Source organism: Cololabis saira, chromosome 3 (genome assembly GCF_033807715.1).
Source record: "Cololabis saira isolate AMF1-May2022 chromosome 3, fColSai1.1, whole genome shotgun sequence".
NCBI classification, from domain to species: Eukaryota; Metazoa; Chordata; class Actinopteri; order Beloniformes; family Belonidae; genus Cololabis; species Cololabis saira.
The window spans coordinates 34,908,921-34,930,738 of NC_084589.1; the positions used below are offsets into that span (position 1 = coordinate 34,908,921).

The 21,818-nt window shown below is 39.0% G+C and overlaps 1 protein-coding gene across 1 annotated transcript; it reads right to left on the bottom strand.

Moving 5' to 3' along the window:
• Positions 1-504: 504 nt before the first annotated feature.
• On the bottom strand, positions 505-14,617 carry tp53inp1 (tumor protein p53 inducible nuclear protein 1). Its single transcript, XM_061717355.1, has 4 exons — positions 14,387-14,617; positions 9,773-10,135; positions 5,789-6,335; positions 505-4,756 (listed from the first exon to the last, which is right to left on the bottom strand). Exons 2-4 carry the CDS (start codon positions 9,897-9,899, stop codon positions 4,534-4,536), a joined length of 897 nt encoding a protein of 298 aa, XP_061573339.1. The 5' UTR covers positions 9,900-10,135; positions 14,387-14,617; the 3' UTR covers positions 505-4,533.
• Positions 14,618-21,818: the final 7,201 nt, after the last annotated feature.

Consider the following 21,818-nt stretch of genomic DNA (forward strand, 5'->3'; position numbering starts at 1 on the left):
GTAGGTTTTTAGGGGTGGTGGGTTGTAGTCTTTGTGTGGAGTGGTTGCATCTCACATGTTGTCAGATATCCGATCACATCAGACTGTAATCTGGGGAGTTCATAGGCCAGCTGAACCCCTCACACTATTGTTGGGTTCTTTGAGCCTTTAAAACAGACTTTTTACAGTAGCCACTTCTGCTCTGCAAAATAGTTTGTTGACCAGTTTTTCCTGCAGTACATTGCAGTAGATGGTGAATATTGTTACTCACATTACCTATTTGTGTTTTATCTGTGTACAGTACTCTGTAAAACAAAATGAAAATAGATGAAAAATAATTGGAAGAGCAGTAAAACTACATTCACTTTTCAAAAGTAGATGTTTTTTTCCTCATAACCTTTACTATTTCTTTATAATTATGTAATATGTTTGCACATTTTCATTACATTTTGCAAAGAAAGATATTTTGGTCTTGGTATTTTTCTCATTCCTTTTACCAGGGATTATACAAAAATCCTAAAGCTAAAAATAATAAGCCCCTCAGCCAGACATTTGTGTATGAAAACATTTATTATAGTTATAAGAGATCACATGTATTAACTATTACAGTTGCAAAACAGTTGACCCCACATTTTATTTGCTTTTTTTGTTTCTGACATCAGAACAGAGTGAATTGATCGGTCTTACATCAAAAATACAAAGAAGGAGAACAGTTATGTTGATAAATAAAAAGTTAACCCAGAAATCCCTACAACTTTTTTTTTTATTTTATCTTATTTTATTTTTTTACTTTTTGGCAAAGTGCTGTATTATTCCAGTAAACTACACAATAAACAAATATGTCTAACACTCGGTGAAAAATAAAAATGCCACAAGATAATCTTCACACTTTAAAAATAATAATAATAAAAAATGAGAAAAAAGGTTTTGCTACATCTTTCTGTCTGGTTTGTTGAGTCATTTAAAAAAATCTGTACTCAGGCTGGGCGGATGGTGACGGCGAGAGCGTATAAGCTTCCTCCGAGTGATGCATAGTTGGTTTCTGATGTCTATTTATCTATTTTTATGTACTACGTCCAATCAGAACGTTGGAAAAAAAAATTAAAAGAGTTCAAGTTCTTCATTGATGCATTGTCATTCCAACATTTCAACCTGGAAGGCACGTGATCCACAAATTTCAAGGCATTGAACAAAAACATTAGAAATCCCTGTTAGTTACTGTGGTGGAGAGATGAGCTGACAACAGAAACTAAACACAAAAATAAAACATTAAAGGATCCTGACAGCAGGAGGACCCTCTAACATCTCCTCCGATTCCTTCTTCAATTCCTTTTAAATTTACCTTTTTGAAAAACATTGCAGTAACAGAATAAAACATTGCTTGTAATTGCAAAAAACTGATAGCAGAGAGAGTGAAACATTCAATAACTAAAAGAAAAAATTAAATACACCAGAGACTCCCTCCACTATTGCATTATTTACAGCAAAACACACAAAAGGGCTAATAAAAGTGTGTTAGTGCTTTCTTTTTAACGCTACCATTCCACTAACGCTACCAAAGACTCGAAACCACACTGCAAAAAGGTTTTCATCCCAAGTGACTGCGTGCTTTCTAAAACCGTTTTCAGCGAACGTGTTCATACAGTACTGAACCGACAGGATCCATTCCCTGAACTTTGACTTCAAACTGAATAACTTTACGTGAGTCAATCTCTGGTGACGAGTAAAATATCAGGTTTGAATGACACCATTCAAAGAATTCTTGAGTAAAAACGCAAAACGTGAAGTTTAAGTTCTTCACTTGATTAAAGATGATGTCAGATTTACAGCTTAAAGCGAAGCCCATGTCTGACTGGGGAAAAGTTGAGTGTGATTCAAAATCACTGCTTCATAGCTTATAACTGTGGGGAAAAAATCAAATAAATAGACAATAATCAAGCTTTAATAAATTCCTCTTATCTTAGTTTGACCAATTTTGGCTTCAACCGAGTCAAAATCTTGAGAAAAGGAGTTATATTTGACTTTTTTGGATCATTGGTCTAATACTATATGTACCTACCGGTACTTTGTTATTATAAATTTAACTTTTTTTCCCCCTTTACAGTAATGATTTTGAGAAGCCCTCTGTCACTTTGACTGATTGTATATTTCTGTCTTCCTGCAGTGTGGTGACTCGGCCTCAGTCATGCGTTCCTCGCGACACATTCAAAAACTAAGCAGTCCACTATTTGAGAGCACTGAGGCCAAGAGGCCTAGGTTAACAAACACTATATGCAAAAGAACATCTGTATTACACGTTAGTGAAAAGTTAAAGAGCACTGCTACTTTTTTTTTTGGTTTAAATATTAGTAAAACAAAATGTAACTAATTCAGAATGGAAAATAAAACAAGAGGAAATAGTCGATTTCTCAAAGCATGTTAGGTACACTTGAGCAAAATAATATATCACTGATGAACACCAACAGTTTGTCTGCAACTTGATGGATTCCCAATAACCGGGTGCCGGTCTATTTTCACAGTCCTGGGACCAAAATAAGCTTTTAAGACACTGAACTAAAAGTTAATTAACTTTTCGCAAATGATTTCACGAGGAAAAGCTCGCAAGGACGAGCTGGAACAGTCCAAGCGCGCGCACAGAATCATCAGCCATCAAGTAAATCTGCATTTTCCTAAAGTGTAAAGGTGATTGGTTGTGACCCTGAGAAGTGGACTGCAGATTCATTTGAGAACAAACGTAAAGAAGAAAAAAATAGTACTTTTCCATTTTCTTTTCTTTTTCCACTGCCGTTACATGAACACAACTCTACAACCATGCAACACGTCGCACACTAACATACAGTAAACCAAACATACCTAAGCAAGAAACTATAGATGTGTATAACTTCATACTGATATGTAATTTGTTTTTTTTTCTCTTTTCAAAAAATAACATGGAAGTTTTTTTTTTTTAAACATACTTTTTTTTTTTTTACATCTTTTCTATTCATCTCAAAGCTACCGTTAAAACAAGGCGTTTAGTGATATTTAACCCAGTAAATTTTAAAGTCTTTTTTTTTTCTTTGAAACAAAAAAAAAGTACTGAATTATAAAGTCAGAAGCAGGTTCAGTGTGGGCCACAGGAAGCGTTGAATTTACAAAATAGTGGTGTTGCAGGAGAATAAAGTAGGTATAAAAATTAGGTGCTAGAGAGCTCAGAAGAATTATAAAAAAAAAAAATCAAAGAAAATTGATCTACTAAACAAGGGTCTAACACAATAACAGCTGCTGATATTGGGTTTTGCTTCTTGGCTTCATTTCTAACTGTGAGGTTCTACGATTCTTAGTAAATAACTGACTATATTAGAGAAATATGAGGTTAAATGAATAAAAAAAAGGCAAGAAGCTCTCAGATAAACACACAAAGACTAAATATCAGTATCTGAGGCTACAAGAGCAGAAAACAGACTACGAGGAAAAGCAGCTACGGTACAGGGGCAAGTCTGAAACTGTCTACTGTCTCTCCCTTTTCAGTCACTACACCCTCCAGCTTAACAGGAAAACCTGTCATGATCGCGTCTAAGTTGGCTAAATGGATCTACAGCAAATACATCCTCGCCAGGAACTTCAAATATGGACTTAAAATATTGTAGTTTAACACTTCAGCCGTGGAAGTACCGCGTTCTCTTGTGAAATGCAGAAACGTAGTAGAAACAGGTGGAAAATTGACATTTACAGCTATCATATTATTTTACAGGCTTTTATCCTTTAAGGTTTTAAGTTCCTGTTTCTCTCCTACTGTATAGCACCAGCAATACTGACAACACTCTGCGCACAAATCTTCATCACAACATTCCTGAACTGATTAAAAAGAAAATTTGTACTGCTGTGTTGAACACATTCAAGTGATTTAGGATGTTTCATGACTCCTGTCACCTTGCAAAGTTGTTTAAAAGTTGCCAGGCATCCATGTATCATTTTTTTGTGAAGACCCTGAAAAAGAAAAAAAAAAAAAAAAACCACCACAGGAACATCCTGCCACACCGTGAACCTGCCGCTGAGTAAAGTGACCTACAGCGTTGTTTTCTACACATTACGTTGTCCGTTAAGAACAATGAAGAGAAAGAGGTGAGGGAGTCACTGTGGCACCTCTTTCTCTCTGTGATTGGACATAAAGTAGTCAGAAAAGAGGGAAGAAGCAAAAGACTTAAAGAGGAAGGGGGATGACTTGATAAGTTTTTTTTCTTTTCTTTTCTTTTTTTACATCCTTTCTTTCCAGCATCAATGTGAAGGAGGATGGATGAATAAATGGGGGGAAAGAGGGGGATGAAAGAGACTCTCCACTGGCCACATGATCTGATACAAAACAAAAACAAAAACATTCCCTGTTTCTCTATCCTTTCAGTTTAAGGTGGGTCACCGGTGGTTGATGATGTAACTAGTTGGTTGCTGGTGTTTGTTTCTTGACAAGAGAGAGACGAAAAAAACAGAGGTTGATGTTTATGGATGACCAGTGTTTGAATCCCGTATTGTACTGAGGTTGATAATGGGGGGGTGGGTTGAGGGGATCATGGCGCCTCAGAAGTTGAGGTGCCTCTGGCTGGGCTGGTGCAGGTGGATGGTGCCACCCTTGGGTGGGCGCAGCAGGTTGAGACGTCGCAGGGCCTTGCGGGAGAGCGGCTGGGCGCGCTGGGCCGCGATGCTGGGCCGCGGCTGCAGGAGGCCGGTGTTGGGGGAGAGCGCCGCAGCGTAGCAGGCGGAGTGGAGACTGGAGCGGCGCGGCACAACCGCTACATCTGGCCTACAGGGGGCGAGAGACACACGAGCGCAGAGAAGATTAGATAACTGACACGCAAATGATGGCGGTCAACAAAGCTGAGTAAACACACTCTGGTTCCTTAGATGTTTCACTTCTATCACAAATCAGAGAAAATACAGTGTTTACAAAGTAAAATATTATAGCTACTCTATATTCAAATAGTACCAGAAATGTATTCTAGTTACATCACTACTTTTTTTTATTTTCTTCCCAACAGAAAGTAAATTATTTAATTTTGTGGTTCTTCAAGCAGAAAATAATCTCAGCTGTATTTAACCTGTCGGCACTAGGTCTGTGTTGAAAAAAATATAATTTCCAATTCTAAATCGATTCCCATATTAATTCCTAAAAACCGATTCATATGTCTAAAGATAGATTTTTTTTTCATCATTACATTACAACTTTTGGTATTTTTTTGTTTATGCCCAAAAAAGGAATGTTTTGTTGGACACGAGAATAACTATTGCCATGTTTTTGCCTATTTTAAAAGGTATGAAAACATTAAAGTTTCAGTTATAATTGCATACATTGTCTATATTTCATTATTTTATAAACTATCTTGGGGTTACATTTGCATAAAATACTTAGAACCAAATTCTCAAAAATTAAAAACCGAAAAAGACAGAAAATGGGAAAAAAACAAAACAGGATGTGGTAAAATATAAAACCAATTTCATACTACTCTGTTTGCTGCCCTGGATCTGTTTGATGCTGTAATTCTGTTCCACGATGTTTCTGAAAGCAGTTCTATCAGCATTCTGGGAGGTGATTGGTCCTTACAGCCATTATTAGCTGCCGATACTTGCTGTTGAATCTCAATATAATACTAGTATTCATATGTTGCATAACTACAATCATATAATTCATGCAACAGCTCAAAAAACTGTTTTAATAACACTAACCCAATCGGATCGAATCAAATCTTGATAATCGATTCTGAATCTTAAGAATTGGAATCGAACCGATTCTTGACATTTGAATTGATCCCCAGCCCTGGTCGGCACATGGGTTTACCTGTGTCGAGCTCCATCTAGCGCACATCTCGCCTTCTCCTTTCCGCCTGAGATCGTTGGGTCGGAAGGCCTGTTGCTGGACAAAAAGTCCAGCTCCCCGTCAAGAGCGCGTTGTGGCAAGGGGTCGAGGGTCAAGCGCGGGGGGCTGTGGTGGGCGTAGACGGACATGCTGGGGTGTTCGATCAGCAGGTTCTCCAGAGGGCTGGCCTCCAGAAGGACCTGCTGGCTGCTGCGGCCGGTGAAGCAGGGCGGAGGGGTGACGAACCAGCTCTCCTCCAGAGAGCCGGCGTCCAGGCGCAGGAAGCCGCCTTCCTCCTCATCATCCACATCTTCATCGTCCTCTGCTCCGCCTTCTGGGTCGGTGTCAGCCATAGAGTTGAGGGAGGTGCAGGAGGCATAGCGGACAGCGGGACTGGCTATAGGGGATGGGATCATCACCAGGTCATCCTCATCCTCCTCTTCCTCCCCCTCCTCTTCTCCATCTTCCTCACCAGGACTGACCCTGGATCCAGGAAAGCCGTCACCACAGTGACTGGAGCAGGCTTCAGCTGCAGAGGGAGGAAGAAGAGAAGGAAACAGAATTAAGTAATGTCATACTTTTACTAACAAATAAATGTTCTTTGAAGTCCTGCCTGTCTGAGCAATAAAAACCCAATGTGTGTGTTATGAGTTTGTGTAAAGAATGAATACATCCTTAGTGTGCTCAAATGTGGTAAAGTTTTACTGAAGTCCCTCTTTTATTTGGTATTTGAGGCAAAAACTAAATTTTCATTTTTTATTTTATATCAAGGACATTAAGAAACCATCCTTGAGCAATAGTTAAATAGTTCAGCTTCCTCGTTTGGCAGACCTTTTGTTCAGCAAATATTGACTTATGTTCTAATTTTAACATAAAACTATGACAGTGTTCTGACTTCAGTCCACCAGCAGATGCCACTGCAGCCTGTCAGTCTGCTAGGATGCATTTAGGGTGTGCTAAGCAGCCAGAGGGTGCTGGAAAACATTTGTCCACTTGTCTCTTTTAACATTCACTCAATTTATCAGTCCCTTACTGTGCCAGGCCAGTTGTTTGTACACTTTTTGTACACTGTTTGTACATCTTTTACAGTTGACTACCCCCCAATGCCTGTTCCAGCCACAGGGGATGTTTGTCACAGCGGGGGTGCTTATTGTTGCACAACACAGCCTAACACCTCAGGACTGCATGTCCAACTGATGCCACAGCCTGCACACATGTTTCTGAGCAGCAGACATACATGCATGCTGCTAAGCCCGTCTCACACTCTTAAGAGTGGCTTAATCGCTTCACAACCACCTAATCCTTATTTCGTCCACAAGGGGAAACAAAAACAACCGCTTGCGCATTCTTCTGCACATAAATCAGCTGTGAGCGTTGCAGGATCTTTCACTGCTCGACACCTAACTCTGCTCGTGCAAAACTGGTCACTTACAAAAAGATGCTGGTGAACAGATGAGTCTTGTTTTTAATCCAGCATCGACTTCTAATGATTAACTGAGAAACAGGAAGTTATGAGGTGGAAACATGATCTCTGGCTAGCAGTCTGAATGCTAAAAATAACCTTGTGTCAACTAAGCAGATGTCTCTGTTTGATTTCAGTTCTGTTTAAGGACACGAGATTTTCTCCAGTGGTCAAATAAAGCTTGCAAATAAAAGACATATTCCACCTCAGCCTGACTCTGCAGTGTTCGGTACTTTACCAAACACACAAACAACTCAGATTTAAGACAGCTCCATCAGATAATCTCCTCCTCTGACCCATCTGCTCTCACTCAGAAGGTACACAAAGGTGAGACCACTACGTGAACTGTTGCCATGCATGTGAGCAAGAGTCTGGAGCTCGCTTCCACATGTGGAATGAGCAGCATCTGGTGGCTCTGACTCGCAGGATTTCACAGAGGAATCCTTGTTTACCGACAACAAGACAAAGAACTTGCAACGGTGCTGACTCAGAGGCCATCAGCTCACATGCACAGTTTATCATCTCAGCAGCAGCGGTGAAATCCTCACGGTACGAATCCGTCAGGAGCTGATCGCCTCTTGCACACACGTGCAGGTGGAGGTGTCAGCTGAGCAATCAGACTTTCCAGCATGAAAAAAAGGCCCTGTCATTACAAAGAATGCCAGCAGGGATTTGAAGACTGGCTGGCTGTGTGTGTTGCTCTGGTTAGGAAATGAACCGGGTGACCCTCCGCATCAGTCTGTCTTCTCTGCAAACCACAAAGACTCACGAGGGATTCACAAGAGCAGCTTTCTTCACCTCTAACCAGACAAGCTTCATCTCCTCACCCTCATTGACCGTTGATATTTTTGCAAAAATATCCCAGTGACTTCGATTCAGATTAAATACCATACCTCCCATGCAACTGCTGCCTATTTTGCAAACAGCAAAAAACATAAACACAAATCTGCTTAGTAAATTAGTACAATGTGCATGGAGTTCTCCACCATTTAGGTTTCCTGTTTCTGCAGGGATCTGCATCTCTGGGTCACAAGTGTTAATATATTTTAATAGCAGTTTGTAGGGAAATTAGGACAGTACTGTTTAGGGAGGGTGCAGGGGACAGCTTTGAGACCATAAATGTCTACCTACACTGGTCAAAAAAGGTAACCATCGGGGTGTATTTTTACCTCCTCTGACTCCTTCAGCGCTTTTGTTTGGCTTATTTATAGGCTGATATCTCCATAACGTCCCTGATGTCCAATATCCTCCTCTGCGGCTGAAACATAGCCCACCCATCCTCCCCCTAACCTAAATATTCACACAGTGCAGGAATCGGAGACTTGAAGAGTCAAGTCAGAACTGGCAGGTGATTGCAGGGCCAAAACAAAGTGGCTCCAAGATTCAGTGAGCCATTTGGACGCCCCTGCTGTGTGTCATGTTGCCACATTCAGCTTTTGAAACTTGCTGAACTCTGCTCTTGTCTGCTCCGTCTGCGATCTGTTGTTGGTCTCAGACAGCTCTGGAAACTTGGCTCCACATTTACCTGCCATTACGAGCCTCTAAAATTATACAGTATCTTTCCCTCCAACCTGTCGCTCCATGCTGGTTTTATCTTCTCTCTGCACATTAAGTGTCAAAGTAATCTTAACTCAAGGTCTGTTTACCAAAACAAAAAAAGCATCTTCAGAGTGTATATTTATGCTTTTGCTCTACTATTCTTTCAACTGATTTTTTCCTTTTCTAATCACTTGCGAAGAAAAAAAAAACACACCAGCTGACTGATATCGTGAGTTAAACGTGACTCAAAGGTATAAGATAAAGAAATGCAGGTCAGTCAATAGTGTGAACTGTGTTACCTCTAAACTGATGTGAACTGAATTTTAACTGTTAAGGTGGAGCGTTGACACGTTGAGAGAAGCGGACGTGCATATAATTCCATTCATACCACTTTTTAAGAGGATGCAAAATACCACTTCTGTGTCCAGTTAACGACAGCAAACCTTTTTGCACAGCCTCTTTTAACACATGTCGTATATAACAGCCGCAAACATGTGTTCTGTAACTACCAGGGTTCATACGACACAAACAAAGGTCAGGGGATGGACACCAAACTGACGCTGACACTGTCAAGCAAACAGAAGCCATTTTTTTGACTCTTCAGTGTGCATTTAGACTATGGGGGATATCAGCTGACCATTTGTGTTTGTTTTCCTCTGTTTTCATCATTGTTACATGACCATTTTAGTATTTTTCACTGTGTGGTCCAAGATGCCACTTAAAGACCTTACTGTTACCGTTTCTCACACTTTATTACAATTATAATAATGTCAGATGGGGAGCAAAGTCGCAGATGCAGACTTAGCATCATTTGATACTTTTGACTTCACCCAGGAGGAGTCAACACAAACTCGCTCCATCTCTAAAAGCTACAGATAAATTAAAAACATGGCAGTAGATATTAGAGATGAAGCTTTGAATGTTAGGTAACTTTTTACTATCATTTATCTGTGCATCATACTAACCAAGGTAGTTGACTAGAATCCAGTCTTCGTCCTCTTCTTCTTCCTCTTTGTCGACAACGGGTCTGCTGCATCGATTCAGCTCCTGCACGTCGTCCCCGAACAGAGCGCTGGCGACCCTCTGGAACATCCCGGTGCGTCCTGCAGGGGCGTGAGGCTGAGGGAGGGGCGTAGCTCAGGGCGACCGCGGAGAAGCGGGGCAGTCTTTTTGGTCATCAGCTGCAGGGTGAACAGTGGGCGGAAGGCTCCGGAAAGGTGCTAAAGTGCATCAATAGGTGTGGTCATGGATCACCTGATGGCCAGCAGACACAGGCTGGACATCGCTCAACATCAACAAGTCAACGAGTGCAAAAGTACAAAAAAGCCCTGTGACGAGAGAAGAAATGACAAAAATCAGCAATTTTATAATGTTCCTCAAATCAACTGAGATAAATACAAGGCAAGTCTTAAACATTTAGTTCAGATACATTCAATTCACATTTTCAGTAAATATAGAGTACAGTAACATTGACATCACAGCTCTCTTTTTGTCTCCATCATTCCTTAGAGAGTTGTTCTGACTGAATGCTCCACATTTTTCACCAGTTTATCTTTAAACTGAGTTTGCTTGCTATTTTCTGCTGAGTAAGTTATGTGCTGTTGCTATAACAAATCTGACCGGTGCAGCTGGAAACTCTGAGTCTGTAGCAGCCGGTACATGCAGACCAGAAAAACCAAAACAGAAGCTGGAAAGACTTGCTTTCCAATGGTTTGGAGTTATGCGAAGTATTAGTGAGATAAAAATGGTTGGATAAGGCAGATTTACATTTACAGCATCTCAATGGCTTTTTTTCCCCCAAATCAAATGGGTTTTTTTGGCTATTTTTTTTTTTTACAGCATTTTAAAGTGGAGAGTAGAAGTGGGTTCACAGTGCTCCATAAGGTTTTTGTCCAAAAATAAAATATGGCTCCAAAGGTGTTATGAAAGTAGGTTGCCAAGTAATTATCAAGTTACTAATGACCTTATCAACCAGGACAGATACTGTAAATACTATGCACCCCTAGGGAGAAGATCCACAGAAATGGTGTAACAAAAATCTTATATCCATGTGGTAGTGGTGTGTTTCAAAATATATTTCTATGTTTTCTCTTCTCCTGTTTTAGGATTTGGCTAGTTATTTCTCATCATTTGCTGTATTTTCACACAGCCTGATACTTCTACAAAAGCATAATCTATTGTTTGTTGTCATGCCCAACTGTAAACATTAACAGCTGCAACTTTGACCTGCCAAGAGTCATCGCCTCATTCCTCATAAATGATATTCAGAAGAAGGCTGGTAAACAATGCAGCCCAGATTAATAAAAGCACACAACAAAGACTCCAACAATGTCTTTGTTAGTATTGTATGTTGATGCACAATTATCTGGGCTGTAAAGTGAATCACCATCATTGGATTAATTTCCTTTTCAGGCCTTATGGATGCACGCAACAGCTGCAGCTCTTGTGATATTGATCTGATGGAGGCAAACACAGAGAAGCTGTACTGCCTGTGTGTAACATTCAGCTACGAATAAAGAGCTCTGCTGTCCTGTGGGTCACACAGACACAGCTGGCTGGAAGCCTGCGTGTTGAACTCACTGCAATGTTTCACATTAGGAAAGTAGACCAAATGAAAAGTGATCACTATAACCGTCCCACATGCAGCTGCTCTATCAATGGCATCCACTGGCACAGTACTAGTGGGCCAGAGCCAAGTCTGCACTGCTTTGGTTGTGTGTTAAAACTATGTCATCTGTCATTTTATGATTTCACTTCAATAACGACGATCCTCTTTCCATCCAGCTGCCAAAATATATATCTTGGTTTAAGTGGTGATATCGTCTAAATCAAGATGAAAAAAGATCTAAAGAGTGCATAGACTGACAGGTTATGTCTATGTTTTGCCTTTAAGAATATTTAAAAATAGATGTAGACATAAAATGTGCTAAATGCAGATGAAACCCTCAGCATGTGTTGGTGGAAATAAATGCATAAAACTATTTTTGGCAGATGCATGAAAATAACTCAATGTAATGGCACAAACGTTTAAACAGAAAAGAAAATAATTCAGGAGACTTTTTTTCGTTAAAAAACAAATTCAGCACACAAGAAAGGTAACAACACTTTCATGGAAAAAATGTATCTGTTACACTGATTAATCTTTATGGACATAGTAAATAAACTCTTTTCTGTGTGACAAAAAAAAGAGGGTGAAAAAAGCTTATACAGATTGGTTAGGTTTGATTAACACTTTATTTCTGACCCCCTAAATATATAATTATATAAGTTAAACAAAACTGTCCACCAGGTTAAATGAGCATTGAAGAGTAAGTTATTTTGAGATAACAAATTGTACAAAAATAAATGGAGCAGAGGTAGAAAAAAAATGCAAAAAAAATGTGAAGAAGCAAAAGATGCTCTCCTTCATATATTTGTTTAATGATACATGTAAAGAGTATTAGTAAAGGTAAAAGTATGGGTTATATTTTAGAACTCAATGCTCTTTAAACCAAACAAAGGCTTATGTTTTGCTTAAATTCCGTATTGCCCTTCAACATGAACATTATCTGTTGTAATAACTCATAATCACCACTAGAAGGCAGACATGAATACTTAACCTAAATCCGAACCAGTTTATGCGTCCAACAACATGAAATCACATATTTCCGAGTTTTTCTGTCTGCATGTAAACGCGCCCCACTTTTCAGTCAAAATCCTTCTGATGCATTCAAGTCCCCAAGCGCGCGGTCGTATTTCCCAGCTGTCAATTTTCACTTCAACTATAGAAGAAAACACTGAAAGTGCTTTACTAAAAACAGTACATGATCTCCGCCTCTTTTAAACATCGAGCAGCTGACGAAAAGCAAACAGAGAGAGGTTTTAAGATAACTAACTGATAGTTAGTTTTACCATCAACAACAAGCTGATAATCTTTTGCACCTGTTTCTCCTCCATTATTCACCCCCCTGCCTAGTCGGCAGTGCATTTCATAAATACGAAAAGGGATTTCTGCCGTGTGACCATAGATCATTGTACGCATGAATATCCTTTAATCGGTCAGACAGAGCAGGGATATGTGCTGAACCAATACGCATTTGTATCTATTACATCAGATCCCACATTATTTATTCATGAAAATGTAAAGCAGGCAGTTAATAAAGTGGGCTCCGTGGGACGCAGAGAAAATCCTTCAATCCGATTTTTTATTATATGTAGGCGACTGGATTGAGGATAAACCACAATGGATGACTCTTAATCAGGCACATAGGAGGATAAAGCACAGATTACATGCATTTTAGTTGGCAAACAGGAGTTTATAGCTACACTTTACAGACTCTAGCCTGTAGATATTGTAGATTTATATTGTAGATTTATATTTGTCTCATCACCTTTTTAGTCTCTCTCGGTGCAAAATAACAGTAAATTCCCCCCTTTTCTTTTTTTTTTACAATCTTCCCTACAAAGTACTGCTTCTAACCTGTATGTCATTCAATGTTATATGAGTTTAAAAATGTCTCCAATGTAAACAAGTGTAATGCTTTCTTGGAATAATGCATTTTAGTTGACTTTGTATCAGCGAATCTGTACTGTCATGAAACTGTACCCTATCCTATGCAACTCTCCTAATAAATTCTTCAATCAATTCAATCAATCAGAGGTTGCTTTATTCACAGGGATCTCTCATTTTACTGGTCTTACTTGTTGTGTAAAGATGCAAACTGCACCTCAGTATAACAACTTCAGGGCCAGTTGATGAATCTCAGAAAACAGCTGTGTCTACCATAATTTTCACGTAACCCAATATTTTAAAATATGTTTTCATCACCAATTAAATTCCAAAGAGATTGACTAAAGGAGTAAACTCTAAACGTAAGGCATTTTTCATTTCATGTCATTTCATTTATTCCATTCATGGTATATATTCTCAATAATGTTGTACAAAATTTCATGAAGTACACATTATCACCATGAAAGAAAAGGAGCAGGAAGAAGAAAACTTATGATTTCACCCAGTACATGAAGGATTATCAACGTTCTCCTTGATAAGGTCTTTAATCGTTGGACTGATCGACTAATGGGCTAATTTCCTCGGTGTTAATTTGATTCGTGCAGCAGTGTGCAGAGGGAAACTGGTGTGGTGATCGCCTAATGTGAGGCAGCAGCAGCAGGCTGGGAGCTGGACGAGCTGTGATGGTTAAACAACGGGAAGGGGAGGAGAATGTAATTCTACACTAGCCAGGCGAGACCGCACAGCTCGGCTGCTTGTTAAAGTGCATATCCATGAAAATGTCATGAAATATGTTTCACAACTACATAAAAACCTTCATTGACAAGACAAAACAAGCCATTAAGTCTTGGGGTGATAAAGCCGATAGGGGCTCGCGTTTGAAAAGCCTATCAGGTTTGAGCTGAGAAGACGAAGACGAATAAAAATCGGAAAAAATGAAGGCGTAATAACACATTATGTCTCCTTGATATCACGCCAAAAACTTATGCATGAACTGTCTTAACTGTTATGCAAATAATAAGGTCATTTGCATCAACAAAAGAGACAACGAGGCCGTTAATTTTCACCAAGAGGAAAACAAAGAACCCACCTGCGGCAGAAAGAGGAGATGTAAACGACCCCAGATAGAGATAAAAATCCTTAAAACGGAGGTAGATTCGTCACTTTTCGAAAAATAGAAAAACGTGAGGTTTCTTCGCGGAAGAAATAAAATAGGAAAGTCGTTAATTTAAGGACTGTACATCGGGTTTCACAGTGCGTCTGAGCGTTTTTTCTTGCAGTCCGTTTCCTCTTCAGTTCCCCGACTGCGCCTTCTTTTGTTGTTGTTGTGGAGCTCAAACAGCTGATCGCAGTGACGTCAGCAAGGACGGCCTCTCCGAGGGGGCGGGGCCTGGAGCCGCTCGTCCAATCAGAATGCACGGCGCCGGCAGTCACTAACCCACGTGACGCGCCCCCTCCTCTTAAAAAAAGGGCATGACTGGGCAAAGCGCCTCGTTGAGCAGGAGTCAAATGTAAGCTTTCCCCTAAAACGGAGAAATGTTACATAAACAGGCCTGCATCCGGCGCGAGCATCGGGCTTCCTGTTTTCAGAGTATCCACCCAGCTTATTAATACCACAATTTTAATGGAATACCGCTGCACAGCTGTCAGGCTTCAGTAATAGAGCCAGGAAACTTGAGCAGACAAAGAAAACATTAAGTGGACATTTTCAGAAAGAAACTTAAAAAAAAAACTTCCTAGTTACATTTAATTGCTTTATGTTTTTATACTTGGCAGTTTTGTTCTAGTCATCCTAAAGCACTCTGCAGGGTCTTGAATGTCCACGCTGTGTCCTGAGTTATCTGGTATGGTGACATGACACAATGTTTTCCTCCACTAAACTAACTATAATGTATCAATCCAAGGCCAGGACAACATCTTAAGGCCCGTGGCTGTACTGAATTCAGAAATGCATAAATAATCAAAACATTTGTGATGTCTGTTTTGGTAGTTTTTTTTTTTGTCTCCACACAAACTTGAAAAAAAAAAAGAAAACCATCATAGGCACCTGTTGCATATCAAAAGATACAAAGTTATCAATTTCTAAACTGCGAAACTGTTTCTTTTAGCAGTTAAAAGTGTGAATACGATAAATAGTTGATAAACTATTAAAGAGTGTAGTACAAAGCACAAAAAAGCAAAAAATCACAACAATAGTATTTATAGACATGAAAACAGGTTTTGAATGCAGGATTTATCATTTTATCACAAACTAACTTGAGGACAGCAACTGGTGCCTTAATAATAGTTAACAACAATTACTGTACTTTTAAGGATGTTAAAAATGATGTCACAAATGAATAGTGATGGTTGCCTCAGCACCAGCAAAAATAAAGAAGCAGGTCCATTTTTCATAATTTATATTGTCTTTATTTACGTATTTATTTGCATTAATGTTCCATTTTCATGGATCTGCCATTTATAGGGAAATGACAAACAATAAAAGCTTTCAATTGCTTAACTGAATAGAACTGAAATATTAAGTGTCTGGTTCTGTTTTCAAGGTCCAAACAACATGAACGCTCACTTTACAGAAAATACTTTTTTCCAATAAAATGTGTAATTTATCATAAATAATGGACATTTTCTGGGCACTGTTTGCAATTCCCATTCTTTTAATGAGCCGAGCATCTTAAAAGTACTAATCTACAACAGCTGCTGGTCTCAAATTATTTCATGTATCTGGGATAGCTTCGTGCCTTATTCTGGCTGTTTTGTGTTTTTATGGGGGATTTCTGCATCTCTTTGTGGTCAAACATTTAACTATTTTGACTTTCTAGCAAGCCCTGCGTTGGACCAGCGACCTGTCCAGGGTGAGCCCCAGCCTGGCGCCTGTAATTAGCTGGGATAGACTCCAGCAGACCCCGTGACCTTGCAAAGGATAAAGCGGGTATAGAAGATGGATGGATGGACTTTCTAGCAATAAATATCACCTCAAACACCATTTCCAGACATGGGGCCCTAAAACCCTGACAGTGTCATTGCTGGGATCAGGATACAGGTGTTCTGTCACAGAGAAGCAGGGCAAATTTTTCCAGTAACACAAAAAAAACCCTTCAAAACATCCATGAGGTGGAAGGTGGGGGGGGTGGGGTGTCATACAGCAGCAGGACATGGGAACATGGGAACATGTTACCCTAGATTTTTCCATTCTCAAATAACAAGGACACACCTGTACAATTTTGACATCACAACACTGATAAGATGTCCTTCACTGCTCACTTCCTGCGAGTGTGCCTGTGCTTTTTATATGTTCACAATTTACCCCAACCTACAGCTTGAAACCAGACAATCTGCACCATCTGGGCTCTGAAAGTTGGCAATGAGAAACATATATATGAAAAAAAAAGAAAAAAAACGGTAATGCAAAATACAATATAGGCCTATTTATGTACTGATTAACCACACTGTGTGAGTAACAGCCCTTTGTAATTTTTAACCGCTCGGAGTACATTTTGTTCAGCTGCTCCAAAATCTACAAAAACAAAAGCATCACATTTGAATCACAATTAATCTGCCACCTGTGAAAACAGCCCCTAACAAATTAACAGTGAGGTCATGTTTGAGAAACATTTGCTAAAATCCCAGACCAGCTATTTCAGCTTTATATGTAAAGTGTTGACAATAATCTTAGGACTAACTTTAACAACGAGGTGAGGAGCCACATGGCTTTAGTTATTGTAAAGTGATGCAAAGGATGTATGTTTGTCTTTTAATTGATACTACAGCCCTAATGAAATCCACACGGTGTTCGATACACAACGTCCATGTGTGCGTGTTTATGTTGTCGGGAGATTGTGAGGCCTTGACATCCTTATGAAAGACAATAAAGGCCAGTCCGTACATGATAAACCATTATTAACCTGGTTTAAACTTACAATGAAGTTAAAGTTATATGAGATGTAGTATAACCGTTTATATTGACGAGTCTCCAGAAATAAAAGTAATTACTGTCCTCTGAAGACATGAATACACTGGATTTGTATGTGTGCTAAAGTGACCTTGTAAACATGATTTCAAGCTTTACGATATAATAAACTACGATAACATTCATCCGTCACAACAATGCACAGTTGTGATCCTCCTGCCGCGTCTTTATGTAATCTGGCTAATGTTTACTGTCAGTGTTGCATAAATTTGTTCTCCGAGTGGATAGTGAGGTCAACAACCCTGTGCTGTTCCCACCAATGACTCACTGAGTGAAGAGGAAATTTTTGCTTGTTTGTGCTCAACCTAAAGTCATTTTCTCCCAAGGCATTTTTTGGAGAAAAAAAACATAAAAAAAAGCTTCAATTATAGTTGTGAGTTTGAATTAATCTATTTTTAATGCTTGAAGTGAGTATTAAAGAATCAAGAACAATGTTTCATCTAAAATTTCTGTTGTGTGATTTCTAAATTTGAATTTACACAATAATTATGAGGAGAGAACTTCGATCGTTTGCTTACAGTAGGTGAAAGTAACAAACCATTTGTGATCACTCAATGGTGCAGAAGTTATATGTTTTGATTTATTAAAGTAACATAAATTAAATGGCCTGAAGCTGTATCATACTCTATTTTTATCTTATTAGATATTTTATGTCCCAATCTTGTGCTAGATTAGATAGTTGCTGTGGTTTTGAATGTGGAATATCCAGAGCACACTCTTGGTCTGTTGTCAGTCCCTTCTCCAGCTTCTGATTGTCGTCATGGAGACGTGACATCACTCAAGGTTCGTCATTAGGTTTAAGCACACAGGTAGGAATGTGAACAGATCTGACCTCTGATGGTTTACCAACAGTGCAGTAACCTTCTGCATGTACAAGATATTCAGGAATCTACCAGGATCCTCTGACGTTCTCTATGAAATTTGAAGTCCGGCATCTAAGTTTGATTCATTTCATAGAATTTCAATGTGCTCACTCAGGCTTCAGACAAAGATCAGTTTCATGTCAGGAGCTTCAAGTACTTGCATGCTTTGGCGAGCTGTGAAGCCACATGAATCCTTCATTGGATGTCGGCATCGTAATTTATTTCAATCACATGCTGTCATTGTGTGAGAAAGAGCTGAGCTCAAATAAGATGATCAAAAATCTGAAAAAGTAAAGCGGGATTAACTGAATTTCTTCTTTTCCCCCATTATTTTGGGTCCAAAGTTCACTTAAAAAAATACAATCAAACATGCCCATGCACGCATCCAACAAAACTGCAACAGAGCAAACTTCTGTTAAGGAGACAGAGTACGAGACAATTATTATATATAAAAAAAAGAACTTATTAATAAACGTGGTTAAGTTTGCATTTTAAAGGCATTAAGGAAGGAAGCAGGCAAGCGAAAAGGCAAAACGGCCTTCTGTGAGACTATGAGAAAGTTTTTATTGATTAATCTACAGATGTAAAGTGTATTCAGCTAACCGGCAGGTGGACCAACTTCATGGGCAACAGTGTGTTTGATGAATTATTTGTTATAAAAAACATTAAATAATAGATTCAAAAACCCTGTTAACATCTCCAAATGGTTATTTTGTCTAAGCAACTGTCCGAACGCCAAAGATACATAATTTACAATATTATAAAACAAAAAGTATAAAAAAGAAAAATCCTTCCACTGGAAGATGTAACCAGCTAATGTAGGTTACTATTACCAGTGATGGAAAGAAGTTCCATAGGCTAATTTATAAAAGAAACAATATTTGCTCTAGATATAGTTTTTTTTCTTGCTGTTTGAAGTTAGTGTGTAATGAGTGAATCTGCTTCCTGCTTCCAACTGTCACCTTCATGGGAATGGGTTGGTCTGGAGTGAAGGTGATGAGTCAGATGGGAACTGGAAGAAGGTGGAGAAATACCAAAAAGTTGACAAGCTATCCTTTCAGTACGCAAGTGTTTTTTTTACATCTGTACTATATATTTCCGGATATTCTGCACCACATGTGTCTGGCCATGTAAGGTAATAGTATAAAAACAAGGGTGGAGAAGGAGAACATTGTTCTGAAGTGGACATTTCCAGGGTTTCACCTCTGAGTGACTGAATTCAAGGTGTTATGGATTATAAATGAGGAAACACAATGCTGCAAGTTCTGAATGTTTCAGTTTTTGATACCCATTTTGGGTGGAGTGTCTCCTGAACTTACTTAATCTTTTACATGCAGAACCACAAACAAAAACATGTGAGCACACCCAGAGGAAAAATGCAGTGCGAGAGGTTGGAGGGTTTGATGAGCTGATATCACACGCAGACGGTACAAAAAGCCGACTCAGAGGAAAAAAAAGAAGAGTTAATTCCCAAACAGAATGAAAAAGAAAAAAAGAAATCCTTTCAAACTAGTCTGGGAAGTCCAAACGGTGAACTGAAAATGACATCCTCCTCTGGAGTTGCATCAGCCGTGCTGAGCAGAGAGGGAGGTGGGACGAGTCGCAGTCAGAAAGTCACAGGATTTGAATGTGTTGTCAAACATTTATCTGTGAATTTGTTTTCCTGCTGGCTGAGCTGCAGTCATGTAGCTCATAAAGCAAGATAATGATATAGGCCACGTTATAAAAACAAACCGTTTTGTTCCTCCTACAGGACAGGCATTAACCCATCAGGCTGGAGAAAAGTTCAACTGCTCGTGACGTAGTGAGACAGTTGAAGAGAAATGTCAACAGAGCATTTTGCCAGGCAGCCGCCCAAAAAAACTGTTGGATTATGCAAGACTATAATTGATTTTCATTAATGAGTAATCTTTTACTTCTAAACCAGAATTAAAAAGAAGTTTAATTTAATCTAATAATTTGTTTTTCTTCATGTAGCATCAGTTTACAGCAGTGCAGAGAAAAACCCAACAGTTCCCTTTCAGCAATCACTTGGCGGGAGTGCTAAGGAAGAGTAAATTAATCACAATCCTTGCAAAATGAAAAGAAAACAGTCAGTTCCTTGCTTGTGAGAAGTTGGAACCATGAAGCAGCTTTCATTTTCTTATGACACAAATAAAGATCTAATGATTTCCATATGATTTCCGTATGAAATACATTCTTAAATATGTTCTTATCCGTCTGTTTTAGAACCTGTGGTGGATTGGCATACATACTTATAAATAAATATCAAGCCAAGTTTTATGTTGATAGAGTTCCAACATCCAACAAACAAAACAAACGATCATGCATGTACTCATGTACATGCATAAACGGTAACTGGTCTCATTCCACAATGAACAATAATATAACATTTATGTCACTTTTGGATTACAGACTAATGGAAAAATTATGGTAATCATGGAAATAACTTGATTCCAACAACAACAAAAAACCCAAATGATAATGATTAATGTTACGTTGATGCTAACATGAGCTCTTTTTGCCCTAAATTTAGGATTTGCATGAAGTAACTCTTTGCAATTGGGAAGTCATATGGGAGACTTTTGAGGGGCTGCTGTAATTTAAAAGTTGAGGGTCAACCGTCCATCTGGTTGGTACTGTGCTGTAAATCCCTCTAATCCAGATGGGTAAGAATCCTCAGACGCCTCACTAAGCTTCAGGACGGATTCATCACAGCTACAGAAAAAAAAAAGAAAAGAAAGAAACCTTCGAACTTCAACTGAGGTTCTCCTCCTCTTTGCAAAAACAAATAAAAAAATTTAAATAAATTATAATACACTGCAAACAGGTTCATTGACAAATGCTTGCAAAATACCTGGACCTGTGTTGATATCCATCCTGAGTGTTTCCATCCACAGTTGAGCAGAGCTTCAGTACTGTTCCAACTCAGATATGTGGTTGATGATCATGTGGTTAAATCATCCTCTGTGGCTTGAAACAATGAAGTAGGGATTGACACATATGCACTTCCTTAAGGTTATTCAGTCAGTAAATCATCTGCTTCAGTTTTAGATTAGGTTTTCATTAACTATAGTGACACTGATCTGAACCAATCACCACATTATACCTATGAAAAAGTCCCTGCAGGTTAAAAGATCCTAAACAGTAAGAAACATTAATCTATTTAAAAGTACATGAAGTGAAAATGGAAACTCAAGTTGTCCGGGCCGTGGTCGAGGGTCAGTGCCGCCCTGCGGCGTCGCTGGCCAACAAAAACGCTGCTTCAGTTCCAGAGATCTGTGGGTCAAAGTTCAGCCAAACAGCTACAATGGTGCGCTGCAGTGTCTTCACGGTGATGCAACTCTGATTAAGCCAATCGATGAGGTGGAAATGTCAACAAATTTACCCAGGGAAACATGTAATTAAACGTATTTACTTGTGTGATTTTAGAGAGCAGTTTAAAGTAGAGAACATGATCAAATACATTCAAGTCATGTCATATCAAGCATGCCGTGCAACATTTGACAGGAATTTTAAATAACACAAACTCTGTTCATAAATAACAGCAAGCTTCAAACATCTTAGATTAAACCATTAAGCTACATTAATGGTTTAATCAGTGTTTTTGGCTGGTTGCCAATATAACACATTTATCTTTTTCTGAAATATCTTAATTGTTGGATGGATCCATAAAATCTGCTCTAGACATT

Excerpts from the sequence above, each read along its gene's own strand:
- tp53inp1 (XM_061717355.1), bottom strand. The coding sequence starts at position 9,899 with ATGTTCCAGAGGGTCGCCAGCGCTCTGTTCGGGGACGACGTGCAGGAG. Across the intron at positions 6,336-9,772 it reads GATTCTAGTCAACTACCTTG|CTGAAGCCTGCTCCAGTCAC; the intron begins GTTAGTATGATG and ends CTCCCTCTGCAG. Across the intron at positions 4,757-5,788 it reads CTAGATGGAGCTCGACACAG|GCCAGATGTAGCGGTTGTGC; the intron begins GTAAACCCATGT and ends CGCCCCCTGTAG.